This window comes from Magnolia sinica, chromosome 1, assembly GCF_029962835.1.
Source record: "Magnolia sinica isolate HGM2019 chromosome 1, MsV1, whole genome shotgun sequence".
In the NCBI taxonomy this organism is placed as follows: Eukaryota; Viridiplantae; Streptophyta; class Magnoliopsida; order Magnoliales; family Magnoliaceae; genus Magnolia; species Magnolia sinica.
Window position 1 is genome coordinate 3286769 of NC_080573.1, and position 15662 is coordinate 3302430.

The 15662-nt window shown below is 39.8% G+C and overlaps 2 protein-coding genes and 1 pseudogene across 2 annotated transcripts; all 3 read left to right on the forward strand.

Annotated features, from left to right (window-relative positions):
• Positions 1-2330: 2330 nt before the first annotated feature.
• LOC131240503 (uncharacterized) lies at positions 2331-3010 on the forward strand. The gene has a single exon (XM_058239163.1). The coding sequence runs from the start codon at positions 2598-2600 to the stop codon at positions 2868-2870; it is 273 nt and encodes a 90-aa protein (XP_058095146.1). The 5' UTR covers positions 2331-2597; the 3' UTR covers positions 2871-3010.
• Positions 3011-9450: 6440 nt separating this feature from the next.
• Positions 9451-10070, forward strand: LOC131236806 (uncharacterized). The gene has a single exon (XM_058234265.1). It carries the CDS (start codon positions 9669-9671, stop codon positions 9939-9941), a length of 273 nt encoding a protein of 90 aa, XP_058090248.1. The 5' UTR covers positions 9451-9668; the 3' UTR covers positions 9942-10070.
• Positions 10071-13211: 3141 nt separating this feature from the next.
• Positions 13212-13894, forward strand: LOC131236814 (uncharacterized; annotated as a pseudogene).
• The last annotated feature ends 1768 nt before the right edge of the window (positions 13895-15662 follow it).

Here is a 15662-nt window from a genome sequence, read left to right on the forward strand (position 1 = left end):
TTGACAAAGAGCTTTAAGGACAGTATATTTATAGTGAAATTCAGCCGGTGATAAAACTAAGTAATTTTAATTTTTAATTTTTGAATATATTTTCCAACACCATTCACCTTAATGTCTCACATCCTTTTCAAACCCCCAAGGTGTAATTTGCACAGCATTTGCAATTCATCTTACACCACATAATAAAATGGATGGACCGTTCCGCCACCGGCCTGGGGTAGTTGACGGTCACTGTCCGTGTAGCAATCAGACACGTCCAGTGGTAGACTCAAAAAAATAGGAGTGGATTGGCTTGTCACACACAATGGACTTGGCTGGTGTGAGTACATGTAATGCAAGTTGAACTGTTCAAAAGAGATCAAAGTTACATGGCCCACAATGAGGTATTTACCCTTCGATCATTTTTGAATATGAGCTCAAAAATAAGTCATATCCTAAGCCTTGGACCACTTCACAAATAGCAACAGGGCTGATGATTATCACCGTTAATACATTGGTAACTTAGACCACAACATTTATTTTCCATCCAATCTCTTGTTCGGGAGCTCAGACAGATATGGATGGATAGTAAAAACAAATATCATCGGGAAGCAAAACTTTTCTGAACTCGAAACGATTTTAACGGGAGACGTTCAATTCTCATTACTTTTTGCCGTGTGGTTCCCTTGATTTGGATCTTTCTTATTTTCAACAAAGACATAGTACTAGCCCACCAAATAAATAAATACTTTAAATATGACACATACGTCATGATGTGACCCACACAGCTTGTGACCACAAATACACTCTTCCGGTGGGTGGTGTATGTGCTATACCCAATGTTAAAATTTTCTTAAAGGCCGAAGGAGTACTTATTTGCCATCCAATCTATTGATAAGGTGACAAAGATCCGAATGAAGGGACCACATAAATATTAGATTTATCCAAAACTTATGTGGCCCACAAAAAATTAATGGTCAATCACTGCGTCTCCTGTGGTGCGGTCCACATGATAGGTTGATATGCTTCATTTTTAAGATCATGTTCTGAAATGAGCTGTAAAAACGGATGTACGGTGTGGATGTAAGGGAAATACATCAGAGTGCGCGCCACAGTCAGGGATCTACTCACCTTGGTGGATCCGGGGATCCACCGAACTCGCGACCACAAGCATCACCGTAGCGGAAGCGGTACTGAGTAACTCAGTACCTTCAGCGTACTGAGTAAACTCTGTGGGATCCACCGTTATTTATTTATTTTATCCACTCCATTAATTCATCTTAGCAGATAATTTTAGGGCTTGAATACAAAAAAGAAGCATATTTAAAGTTCAATGGACCACACCACAGAAAATAGTGTGATTGAACCTCTACCATTGAGAAATTCTTGCAGTCCACATAAGTTTTGGATCAGGCTGATGTTTGTGTTTTCCCTTCATCCATGTCTTTTTAATATTATAAACAGGTTGCATGGCAAATAAACATTACTGTGGGCCCTAGGAAGGTTTCAACCGTGAAAATCATTATTCCACACTGTTTCCTGTGGTATGGTCCGCTTGAGCTTTGAATTTACTACAAATTTGGGATCAACCTCTAAAATTAGCAGGAAAAATGGATGGACGGTGTAGATAAACCACATACATTCACCGTGGGCTCAACTGAGTTTACACAGTACGATAAAAGCGTACTGAGCGTACTGAGTAACTAAGTACGCAATCCGATTTCCACCGTAGCGGGGCCAGAAACTCACGTATTGCACGCGCTTCGTACAACCGTTGTAAGCAGATTCCGCTACTGTGCAGAAACCGTGGTTTCTATTAAAAAACACAAAAGCCGCTGGTATGTTGTAAAGGAGACCAATTCTTTGGGCCCCACAATAATGTATGGTTTATATCCACGCCGTCCATCCATTTGGAGAGATCATTTTAAGTTAACATACAAAGAATGAGTTACATCCAAAGCTCCAGTGGACCCCACCACAGAAAATAGTAAGGAGAGTGACACCACCGTTAAAAACTACTAAAGGCCACAAAAGTTTTCGATGAAGCTGATATTTGTGTTGTCCCTTCTTTAATGTCTTTGTTGACCTTTGAACAGGTTGGATTTGGAAAAAATATCATGGTGGGCCTTAGGAAGGTTTCAACGGTGGCCATCAATCTTCGGGCTGTTTTCTTTGGTGGGGTCCACTAAAGCTTTGGATCTGCCTCGTTCTCTGAGACATGCCTTAAAATAATATTTCCAAATGAATGGACGTTGTGGATACAACACATACATCACATACATCACAGTGGGGTCCACAGAAATTGGTGACGTCACCTCACGCTCTCGTACAACCGTTGTAAGCAGATTCCGCTACTATGCAAAAACCGTGGTTTCTATTAAAAAACACAAAAGCCGCTGGTATGCTGTAGAGGAGATGGCGGTTTTCCAAAACGAGCACCTTGTAGATAAAAATCCGCCTCTGGTTTCTGTAACCTCTCATCTCTCCTTATCTGTACTCTATATAATCTCTCTTTGCCACTCCTCTTTCCTCATCCAAAAACCCAACAATCCACTCCTCAAAAAATCCCTTCTTTACAAAGCCAACCCAAGAAGTAGCAACATCAATACTGGACAGAGATGAGTTCGGCGAGCAGAGCATGGATTGTCGCTGCAAGCGTCGGAGCGGTTGAAGCACTGAAAGATCAAGGTATTTGTAGATGGAATTACGCTTTCAGATCTCTACATCAGCAAGCGAAGAAGAGCATCGGATCGTATGCACAACCCAGGAGACTCTCTCCTTCTTTAGATTCCTCTCTCGTAACAAAGAGAATAGATGGAATCGAGAAAATGAAGCAGTCTGAAGAGTCATTGAGGAAAGTAATGTATTTGAGCTGTTGGGGACCCAACTGAAACTAAAGAAGAAAACCAAAACAGAGAAAAATCATGGGCGGGAATCCCACACCGGAGATCCTAAAATTGGATTTTGTATAGAAAGTTGTAATTTTGGCTGGCGATTTATACTAATGTCTATTCGGCAAAGATTAGTTCTATGTGTGTGTGTGTGTTTGTTTTCTCCGTTTTTGTTCTTCTTTTCTACTTTTAATGACTCGTGGACAATCCTATCCGTTAATCTTGCCAAATCAGTAAGCGTGCGTATGCATTAATTTCCAGTCAAATGCGTTCGCAGTACTTTCGAAATCAAAATATTGGGCATCCACCCTTGGGCTTGTTTGGCAGAGAGGATTTCTGTTTTCTGATTTTTCTTTTTGAGGTTAGTAGCAAGGATTCGTAGAAGAATCAAAATCTTCCAAAACACCCCTTTTTTTTCTTTTTTTTTTTCGTTTTTGGATTTTCATCTTCATCTCAAACTTACTTGCAAAATGCACTGAATTCCACAAGTTGCAAAATACTAATTCCAATATGATTTAAAATTCATACTTCCAAACAAGCCCTTGAATTAAGTGCCATTTGGATATTTTCATTCATCAATTCTCAATCTATCATTGCCTTCGTGGGTCGACCCATCTTAGGATTCGATTAATAAGTGCATAGGGTATCTAAACAACCCCAATATTCTAATTGGTTGGATTATTGAACCAGGCCCCCACTTGACACAAATGACTAACTTTCACCTAACCATGGGCTAATTAGGGCTATCAATTTTTACTCAGACCCTTGGCTACCAAATGGACCTTCTCTGGAACCTTTGTGTAATCGGTTCGGTATAGGTCTACCATTTTGGACCTGGTTTAAAATTGGGTCTTAATTAAGTTGGGGTTGGGTCGAACTAGGTTGAAATCAAGTTGGGTCAAGTCAGGTTTGAGTCTAGTTAATTTTGTTATAAATATTATTTAAATGAAACATATACTCATTAATGTAGGAATTTAATGAGTTTTGGTAAGGATACAAGTAAGATAGCATGCTTAATCTAAATTAACAAAGCTTTCCATTTGGATGTGAAAAATGAAATGAGTTGTGAAGCCTCAGATGTTGAATCACATCCTAAGGTTGTTTCTAAGGAGCAACCCTCAAATGGCAGTTACATTCTTTTCCAGACCAACTTCAAAGCAACCGGATTCACTTGAAGCCCAACCCCTGCCCACATGAATGGTAATGAAGGTGATGATGATCTTGATCATTTCTTGCTTATCAGAAGAACTATAACACAGCTGAATTGACATCAGTGATGCTCATGGCCAGGAAAAGTAAAACATCCATACACAAGAATGCCCAGTGCTTGTCTTGAAATTGTACCAACAAAATCCCAATTGATCTTTCTTTCTTCATGTTTTAGTTGGGACCCCGATAGCAGCGCAAATGCATTGCTTTCGTTTTTTTCAATTGCATTAGCTTCTCCATCTATACTCTTAGGTAGGGATTAGGGGAGAGTCTCCTTGCTTATGTCATGACCTGTCACCTGTTGATGTAAACATCTGAAGGTGTAATTCCATCTACATCGGCCTCAATCTCGCTTCCAAGGCCTCAATGCTCGCAACAAAGTTCATAGTTTCATGACTCCTTTACTGGAAAAGTTAAACTTATACTTGAGTTTAGAAAGGTAGTCGCTCAGTGTGGTGACCTGCTCTTGTAGTGCGTCTTATTTATCTTCGGCAACAACTGATGGTGAAGGCTTATATGATGGATCAGAATTTTATCCGAAGTAAAATTTTAGAAAATGCCTTCTTACCTTCCATTTCTTTGCAATCTTTTGCATGTGATGCATAAATGTACGCCTCTTTTGCAGCAATGGATTTGCGATCCTCACTATTGGCCTTCGGCACGTGTACTTTAATTGTTGTTGTAAAGGTATAAGGGTGTTGATTTTGTAGAACGTGAAGAGATGATCATGAAAGTATTCATCAAGTCATTGTATTTGTCAATATCGGTATCCTGTCTATTGATTCATCCAAAAATTAAGGTTTTGCCTAAATTAGTATTTTCTTAGATTAATTGTCAATCCATCTGTGGCTCCATACAGCAATCCAATGGTTGTTTCCTCTTGGTGTCATGGCGCATATTGATACATGTCGGGAGCATTCAATCCATCATTGGATCCATTAAGTAATTTGATGGTGGATTCCTAGAGAATAACTCCATTCACAATTGTCAACTCTCTTTTTTTCGTCCTCAAGTAGTAGACTTTCATCTGCATGGATCTGATGTTCTTTTTCAATATTTGACTGGCTGAAAAGCATTTGATCGTAAGCCGATTAACTATAAGACCTTTTGACAGGCACAAGCCTTTTATCTAGAGGTTGGCATATTTGACCCAATCTGATGGATCCTACTCGATCAGACTCGACATGACCCATTTTGAGCTGATCCGGCGGTCTGTATCAGTGCGGATCGAGTACGGGCATCTAAATTTGACAAGGTTTCGGATCGAGATCGGATAATAGTCAATTTGGACCGATCCGATCCGAAAACCTGATCCGAATGAATCCGGACCGACCCGACCCGATCTGGAGTTGTCGTTATCAAAGCTTCTACTTATCCCTTTGGTATGGTTCACTTTAGCTTTGGATATGCATCATTTTTAGGCTCAACCACTAAAATGATATGGAAAAACGAATGGACGGCGTGGATAAACAACATGCATTCATGGTGGGCCCAACAGAGTTTACTCAATACGATAAGAATGGTATTCGCTGGTTTGCCACACTCTGCCACACTGGCTACAGCTGTTGTAGGCTGTATCCCGTAGGTACGTGTTTTGCGAAGGCGAGCACTGACGCTCCTCGAGCTCCACGTTGTACGAACAGTTTAAAGGAGATTCGTGATTCATGATGTTGCACCTAACTGGTATTCTCTTCACAACCATCTTTCTTTCTGTGGATGCATGGCCCTCCATGTCATTGTTGCACATGTGGCATTTATAAATGAAATCATAACCGTTCATTCAATGAGTCTAACTTTAGATGGGACACATATCTGAATCACATATTTTTGGATGGAGTCCGATCCTCTGTTATCAGGTTAATAGAGAATTCCTGATACTCTAATTCTCATTGGTCCACGTCACCCCCACTAAAAAAATAAAAAAAATAAAAAACAGCTTGGGACGCCAAACCATTAGGGTAACAGGAATTCCCTGTTGACCTGATAACAGAGGATCCCGACTCTTTGATGATCCTAGCATTTAATTCGATGTCGTCCTAGTTTTCGGCCAGAGGACAAACGTTAGCGATGGGTACATTCATGTTTTTTTATAAGATGCTTAGGATCGTGCGATCAAAGGATTTTTTGGTGAGTGGGTCATCTATTGTGGACCCCACAGGATTAATGGTTCGGATGATTAGATCATGCACAATTTGTACAGTCCATGACATGGGATCATGGAAATTCCATGCACCGGATGGGTATTGGATCTCTTCCTATTAAACATCCTATCCTCTGTATTTAATTTTCATTATGTTGTGACAATGAAACTTTGGTAAGTATCGTACGGATCTCCACACGCGGCACGTGGACGGGACATCTCAACCATGTATCACAGGGGCCTCTTTATTTAGATGGATTGGGTCAAAAATCTGGATGGTGAGCTTATACGTCTCGTCATGCATGTATGAAAACAAATGAACGGTCTACAAAGATCCGTAAGGTATCCTGCGCTCACTACGACTTCCTTGCACAGCACGTAAACACAGTTACATAGCTGTACGCGCCTCGACTTCCGAATTGTACGAGCGGCTCACATGAGATCAATATTACATGGCTCACAATGATGTACTCCGTGCCGTTTTCCTATTTTTCGTAAACATTTTAGAGCATATGAAAAAAAAAAAAAATCATATCCAAAACTCAAAATAGCAGTGATGATAATGATTTTAACCATTAAAAAAATCTATCTAAATTGTACCCAACCCAATCCGACTCAGTTTTTCTAATCGAGTCGAACTCGGTTTGGGTCAGGCCAACCGCGCATTGAATCGGTTCGGGTCTGATGTCTCGGACTCGGCCCCGGATCCGATCATGTTCGGGTTGGACCATGTGAATTTCGGACCAAATCGGGTTGAACCAAATCCGATCCGACTCGGTCCGATGCCCAACTCTACTTTTATTGCCCCGATTGTATTTACAATCCATGACCTTAGTTAACCAAACTATTGTTGCATTCATCTCTTACATTGATAAATTCTATATGAAATGGCCTAAACCCTAAGATATCACATAGAGTACGTAGATAACTTTCCAACTTTGCGTGAAACAAATAACTAATCCCAAAATATGGCCATTTGAAGTTATAGTGCGCGTTAGGCCCTTGGATTGAATTCTCAAGCCTAATTTCTTTTGGTCTTAACCATTCATATAATGGTCCTTTACTTTTTCCTACATCTTTGTGTCCACGTGCGTGCACATGCTGTGATGCTTATGTAGAAAGAGAGAGGTATAATTAAATTCAAAAGTTCTCCATTTTTGTTGAATGTTCTAGAATGATCTCTTAGTCACAAACATCACAGTGGCCACACCTACCATCTAATGTAGGAACTTCCCATGACTTCCAACACGGGAACTTTCTGTGGAAGGCTTTTTGCGAGAAATTTGCTTCCCATGTTGCATGGCAAAAACAACATCGTAGTGGGCCCCTAATTTATTTTTATTTTTTACTGCCAGGCATTCAATATATATTGTTTCTTGTGGTGTGTAGTCTACTTAAGCTTTAGATCTGTTTCACATATGAGCTTATGCCCTAAAAATAGCTAGCAAAATGGATGGACCACCAACTCGAAAACTAGATAGTATATTAGATAGAGGTGTACACGAGTCAAGCCAAGTCGAGCTTTGCCAAGCTTGTGCTTAACTCGGACTGCTCGAGTCCTAGCTCATGCTCGGCTCAGTTTTTGAGCTCAGAACAGCAGCTCGTGCTCAGCTTGGCCGAGTTCGAGCAGAGTTTTCAAACTGATAAAGGAGGAAGAGAGAGAGGAGGACGAGCCGTCAGCCGTGGGGCCATGCGGGTAAGGGAGGATGAGGGAGAGAGTAGAGAGAGAGGAAGGGAGGAGCTTCGCCAGCCGGACTGACGGAGAGGGAGGAAGACGGTCGTGCATCGGTGCGACCATGCGGGTAAGGGTGATTTAGATTAAGAAGAACAGAGATGGAGGAAGAGAGGGAGAAAGAGGTGGGGTAGAGTTAGGGTCGTGAGGACGGGATGTATTTTGAAAAGGGGATATGTTTTTTTTTTTTTTTTTTTTTTGTTTAAGGGTATATATATCCTGTACCAAGTCAAGCCGAGTTCGAGCAGTATTCGAGTCGAGCCGAGTTGAGATAGGTCCAACTCGGACTCGACTCAAAATGTTCCGAACTTCCAAAAAATGGCTAAACTCGGTTCGAACAAAGTTTTGATCCGAGTCGAGTCGAGCTTTTTCAAGCTAATTCGAGCGAGTTACCAAGCTTTTACTACTCATGTATAGTTCTAATAATAGATGACTCAATATGCTTTACTATACTGGGTAAACTCTTTTTTTTTTAATAAAAATTTATTTATTTACACTGGCACTCACATCCCCACGCCACAATGGGAACTTGAATCCATGACCTCGTCTACTAAGCAAACCTTGGTAGGCTCACCATGAATGCACGTGGCTTATGTGGCTTATCCACCATTGGTTTCTCCATATCATTGTTAAGGGTTAATTATATCCAAAACTCAATTGGATCCCACCCCAGGAAAGGAAACAGTGGAGACTATGAAATCCTAGTGGAAGCCTTCCTAAGGATAAGAATGACATTCATTACCCGAGCAACTTTTGATAAGGTCACATGCAATCATATAGGAAGGGAAAACTCAAATATATCCAAAACCTTTGTGTCCTGTTAAAATTTCAATGGTAAGTGATCAATTCACTTTCTTATAATACGGTTTACTTCGAACTTTAGATGTGTTTAAAATAAGGATATGGATGGATAAGACTCATGAATCACCATGGGCCCTACAGAGTTTACACACTACGCTATATGGCCTGTTTGGCCAGTTGCCTTAGGTGGGATTAAGGTCAATAAAATTGTAAAAGTTACCATAAATGCACATATAAGGTATTTTTTCTGAATTCGGTGTAGACCATGTTTTTTAATTCTATGTTTGAAATGTATGCATCAATAAATAAATCACAGATTTACTTTCAAATTGCATTTTGGATGAAACAAAAATCCATCGTTCTGTGGAATTAGTAATCTCATCTCCCACTTTCCAACATGGGGCTCATTTTCCAATGCATACATGGTTGATTTTAATCCCATCTCACACTCTTTCCCAACGTGCCATTCCGAATGTCAAAATGGTATTAATAATGCAATCCCATTTAATGCAACTTAATGCCACTGTCCAAACGGAAGGCCGATCTCACCGACTCAGGCAGTGGAGGGGTCACTATCCAATCCAAGTCGTCCATCATACACCCCGTCCTGGTGGCCCAATAAACGACGTATTGCACGCTCTTCGTACAACAGGTGTTGGAGCGGATTCCGTTCCTTCGCAAAACAGTGGTTTTCACATAAAAAACAAAAGCCGCCGGTATGTTCGACAGGATATAGCGGTTTCCCAAAACGAGCAAAAAAACCCGCCTCTGGTTTCTGTGACCTCCCATTTCTCATGAGCTCTATATATAATCTCTCTCACTCCCACTCCTATCTCATCAAAAAACCCAACAATCCCCTCCTTGGAAATTCCCTTGTCAAACCCAACCCAAGTAGCAGCATCAGCAGTGGACAGAGATGAGTTCGACGAGCAGAGCATGGATGGTCGCTGCAAGCGTGGGAGCAGTTGAAGCACTGAAAGATCAGGGCTTTTGTAGATGGAACTACGCTTTGAGATCTCTACATCAGCAAGCAAAGAAGAGCATCGGATCGTATGCACAAGCCAATAGCCTCTCTCCTTCTCTCGATTCATCTCTTGTAACAAAGACAAGAGATGGAGTTGAGAAAACGAAGCAGTCAGAAGAGTCACTGAGGAAAGTAATGTATTTGAGCTGTTGGGGACCCAACTGAAACTATAGAAGGAAAGCAAAACAGAGAAAAATCATGGGCGGGAATCCCTCAATGGGGATCCTAAAGGTTGAATTTTGTATAGTAGTTGTAATATTGGCTGGTGATTTATACTAATGCCTATTTTGCAAAGATTGGTTCCAAGTGCTTTTTTTTATTCTTTTTTTCCCCTTTTGTGTTTCTTTTATAATTTTTGATTCTTGGACAATCCTCGCCGTTGGTCTTCCCAAATAATTTTTGAATTTCTTCTTCTGACTCCGAGCAGCGGAAAAAAAAAAAAAAGAAGAAGAAGAGATTTTTCAAGGGTCTGAATTATGGATTGCAAATACATTAATTTCAAGTAAAATGCATTCGCATTACTTGCAAATTCAAAGTATTGGGCATGCACCCTTCAACTTTTTTTTTTTCTTTCGGGTTAGCTTGTTAGTACACCCGTGTCAGTACACACACTCTATGTTAGTCACCCCCGCTAGGGATCGCTGTTGAAACAAGGTATCTCCACTCAGTTTGCCAGTTGAGCTATGGATCTGGGTGTATGCACCCTTCAGCTCGTTTGGCAACCTTTTGAATTCCTGTTTTTTCATTTTTTTTTGTTTTTTTTTTTTTAATTAAGGGGTTCGTATGCTATAAAGGACTTTTAGAGGAATCAAAATTCCTCAAAAAGCTTTTTTTTTTTTTTTTTTTTTTTTTTGCAGCATTTCCAACTCAAAGCTGATTTGCAAAATGTACCGAATTTCGTTAGTTGCAAGATTCAAACTGCCAAACAAGTCCTCGAGTTAAGTGCCATTTGGATTTTTGCATTCATCAATTCTCGATCTATCAATGCATTCACAGATCGACCCATCTTAGGATTCGATTGGTAAGTGCGTGAGACATCAAAACAAGCCCAATATTTTACTAGCCCAGGTCCAATTTTCCAAAAGTGTTTATTAATCGGGTTAGATATACTAGGTCTAGCATTTTGGACCCGATTTAAAATTGGGTCTTAATCAAGTTGGAGTTGGATCGACTGTCTTGAAGTAGGTTGACATCAAGTTGCATCAAGTTCGGTTGAGTCTAGTTAATTTTCTTACAAAATTTATGTTATATGAATATAGGTATGTATATAATGAGTTTTGGCAAGACATGAATTAAAAAAAGTTTTGCATTTGGATGTGAAAAATGCCTTTGTTTTTGGATCACATACTAAGGATGTTTCCAAGAAGCAACGAACGGAATGGCAGTTACATTCCTTTCCAGATCCAATTCCAAAGCAATGGGATTGCATTCTGAAGCCTAAACCATTCTCACGTGAATAATAATGAAGGTGATGATGATTTGATCATTTCTTGTTTATTGAACTGACTATTGGGATCCAATTCAATACTGCATCCAAACACAGCTGAATTGAGATCATTGATGCTCATGGACCACAAAAAGAAAAGTAAAACATCCAACCACAGGAGTGGTAAATGTTTGTCATGAATTATATATATCAACAAGGGCCTTCTTTTTGTGTTTTAGTTGGGAACCCAACAACTTAAATTCACCACTTTCATTCTTTCCATTGCTTTAGCTTCTCCTCTCATCTCTCCTGTCAAGTAGAGGAGAATTGAGGGTATGAGAGACTCTCTTAGCTGATGTTACTATTCTTATTCACTTGTCGATGTAAACACTTCAAGGCATAATTCCATCTATGTGAGCTTTGACCCTTCTGTGCTTCCATGGTTTCAACTCCTGCAGTGATGATCATAGCTCCATAACCTTCCACTTGAAAAATTAAACTCGTCCTGATTTTAGAATGGCAATAACCCCATCTCGAAGACCTGCCTTTGTTGTGTGTCATTTTGGTATGGGTAACAACTGATGGTTCAGGCCTACACATTGAATTAGAATTTTATTCATGAAATAAGTTTTATAAAATGTCATCTTACCTTGCATTTCTTTGTTTCTTTGCAGTCTTCCATGTCTAATGCACGAGTCTTCACCTATTTTACACCAATGAATTTATGATCCTCACTAATAACCCCCGATTCATGCATTTTAATTGTTATTAAGAAGCTACGTGGGTGTCAATTATAGTAGAGTATGATTGGATAATCATGAAAGTATTCATCTCATTAGTCATTGAGTCATCCATTTGTTTGATCCATTCATCAATTGAGCTTTTGACTAAATTGAAATTCTTTCTAAACCAACTATCAATCCATTCATCAATTGAGGTTTTGACTAACTTGGAATTCTTTATGAGCCAACTATCAATCAATCTATGATCCATCCAACAATCCAATGGCCCTAGGAAAGTTTCAAGCGGGCGTCATTGTCCCCCATTGCTTTCTATGATGTGGTTCACTTGAGCTTTAGATATGTCTCATTTTTTGGCTCATGCTTTAAAATGATGCAAAAACATAAATGGATGGTGTGAATACGACACGCACGTCATAGTGGGCCGGGGCTCACATAATATTTCCACATCAACACATTACCAACCGAGGGTGCTGCATTCTATACTATGATACGTGCCCAATTTTTGCAGTGGAGAAAGATATTGAGAGCCTAGTGTAGAATGCATCACCAACATCCGGAACCTATACTCATGGCAAAACTATGGGCTCCACCATAATGGTCCATTAATTATATATATATATATATATATATATATATATATATATTATTTTAGAGCACAATTTAGCTGAAACCCTGTAACCACCCATGTGGCTGAGACCTTAATGGTAGGGCCTACCTTGATGTATGCACCGTATTTTGTGCTGTTTATCTGTTTTTACAACTTATTTTAGCCCATAGTTGTAAAACTGAACCAGATTCAAATTTTAGGTGGACCACAGAACAAAAAACAACGGCTATTGGTAATTAAAACCTTTTTATGAGCTAAACAAGTTTTAGAATAAGCTGGTATTTGTTTTGTCTTTCCTTTCATCCCCGGATGTGTTACCTTATCAACAGGTTGGATGTTCAATAAGCATCAATGATGGATGCTAAGAAGGTTTTAATCGTAAGCGTTCAAAAATCATTGTTTCTGATGGTGTGGGCCACCTGAAATTTTTATCTGTTTCAATTTTAAGAGTATATATTAAAATGAGTTACAAAAATAGATGAAAGACCTGGATATACGATGAACACATCCAAGTGGGCCCTACATCGCTGGTTCCAACGTCGCAGCCAAAGTCGCGCTCATCATTTTATGAATCCAAACCGCACAGTAAGCATGTCAAACACGCGTCACGGTGGTGTCACGGTGGTGGGCCCAGTAATCTCACGTATCGCACGCTATTCGTACAACAGGTGTCGGAGTGGATTCCGTTTCTTTGCAATACCGGGGTTTCTATCAAAAGACACAAAAGCCGCTGGTATGTTGGAGAGGAGAAAGAGGTTTTTCGAAACGAGTACCTTGCTGCCAAAAATCCGCCTCCGTTTTTTGTAACCTCCCATCTTTCCTTGTCTGTTTATATAATCTTTCACTGCCACTCCTCTTTCCACATCCAAATACGCAACAATCCACCTCTAAAAAATTCCCTTCCTTCCGAACCCAAGAAGCAGCAGCGCAGGACCGAGATGAGTTCGACTAGCAGAGCATGGATCGTCGCCGTAAGCGTTGGAGCGGTTGAAGCACTGAAAGATCAAAGTATTTGTAGATGGAATTATGCTTTCAAATCTTTACATCAGCAAGCAAAGAAGAGCATCGGATCGTATGCACAGGCCAAGAGACTCTCTCCTTCTCTTGATTCTTCTCTTGTAACAAAGAAAAGAGATGGAGTTCAAAAACGAAGCAGTCGGAAGAGTCATTGAGGAAAGTAATGTATTTGAGCTGCTGGGGACCCAACTGAAACTAAAGAAGAAAGAGGAAAACAGAGAAAAAATCATGAACGAGAATCCCACTATGGGGATCCTAAAAGTTGAATTTTTTGTATAGAAGTTGTATTTTTGTCCGGTGATTTATACTAATGTCTATTCGGCGACGATCGGTTCCAAGTGTGTTTATTTTTTACCCTTCTTTTTATTTTTGTGATTCTTGGGCAATCCTAGCCATTAATCTTAACAATTCATTTCAGTTAAGACCCAATCTTTCCAACCTCAGAGCTGGTGGGCTCATTAAGCACAACAGCAGCGAGTGGCTACTGGCAATGTCAGTAGAGGCAATCCGCGTCCAATAAAACCATGGTTTCATATTAAAATAACAAAAGCCGCTTGTATGATGCAGCGGTTTTCCAAAACAATTGATAAAGAGCTGAATCAAGCTTTAAGGACAATATATTTATATGTGATTTAGTCCGGTGGTAAAACTAAATAATTTTAATTTTTAATTTTCCAATATATCTTCCAACACCATTCACCTTAATCTGCCCTTAATGTCGTACATCCTCTTCAAACCCCCAAGGTGCAATTTGCACAACATTTGCAATTCATTGGCCCACATAATAAAATGGATGGACCGTGCACCACCGACCTGGGGTAGTTGGGGATCACTGTCACAGTGGTAGACTCAAAAATTGAGAAGTGGATTGGCTGGTCACACACAATGGATTTGGCTGGTATGGGTACGTGTATATATTTACCGTTCAAATCATTTTAGAGTGTGAGCCCAAAAATAAGTCTCAATAAAAAATTAGTCATATCCTAAACTTTGGACCACTCCACAAATAGCAACAGGGACCGCTCCAACATAACATTTATTTTCTATCCAATCTCTTCTTAAGGAGGTCAGAGAGATATGGATGGAGAGTAAAAATAAATATCATATTGATGCAAAACCTTTCTTTGACCTCAAAACCATTTTAATGGCAGACTTTCAATCCTCATTACGTTTTGCTTAATCCAGATCTTTCTTATTTTCAATGAAGATTTAGCACTAGCTCACCAAAAAAATGGATAGTTTGGATATAACACATAGATCATGATGTGACCCACGGAACTTGGTGACCTCAAACAAACCAGCTAGGTAGGTGGTTAGAGCTGAGCATGTCTGACCTGATCCGAATCGAATCGATGGCCTGGATCGGTGCGGATTAAGTTAGGCCATTCAGATCTGAATGTTTTTCGGATCGAGTTCGGATCGTGATCAATCCGGACCGATCCGATCCAACCCGATCCGGAATGGATAAACCACATCCATTCAGGGTGGGCCCCAACAGAGTTTACTCAGTATGACAAAAGAGCCCACTGAGTTACACCATTCATATATTTTTCACCTTACCGATTTAGGATAAAAGACGGACAAAAACCTTCACCTTACTGATTTCAATAAATAAATGTCTATTAATGGTGCATTAACACTCACGTAGTCTTTATCATTTACTCTCTACATCATCAACGGTGATCTAATGTTTTGAATTGTGTGGAATGATGTAAATACATGATCGCAGGCATTGGATGGGTCTGAATGATTATGATGATGTTTTACTCTTCTAAAGTACCTTACACCCTAAAATATCTCACGCATCGGAAGCAGATTGGCTAGTGTTGTACCTCACACTAGCTACATAGTTGTTGTAGGTACATGTCATGCGAATACGAGTACTGACGTTCCTCGAGCTCCGAGTTGTATGAATGGTTCAAAGGAGATCAAAGTTATATGGGTCCCACAGTGATGTATTTATTATATCTACACCGTTCATATATTTTTAGAGATCATTATAGATCATTATCCAAAAAATGAATAATATCCAAAGATCATCTAGACCACACCACAAATAGCAATAGAGATAATGATTTTCACCGTTCCACAAT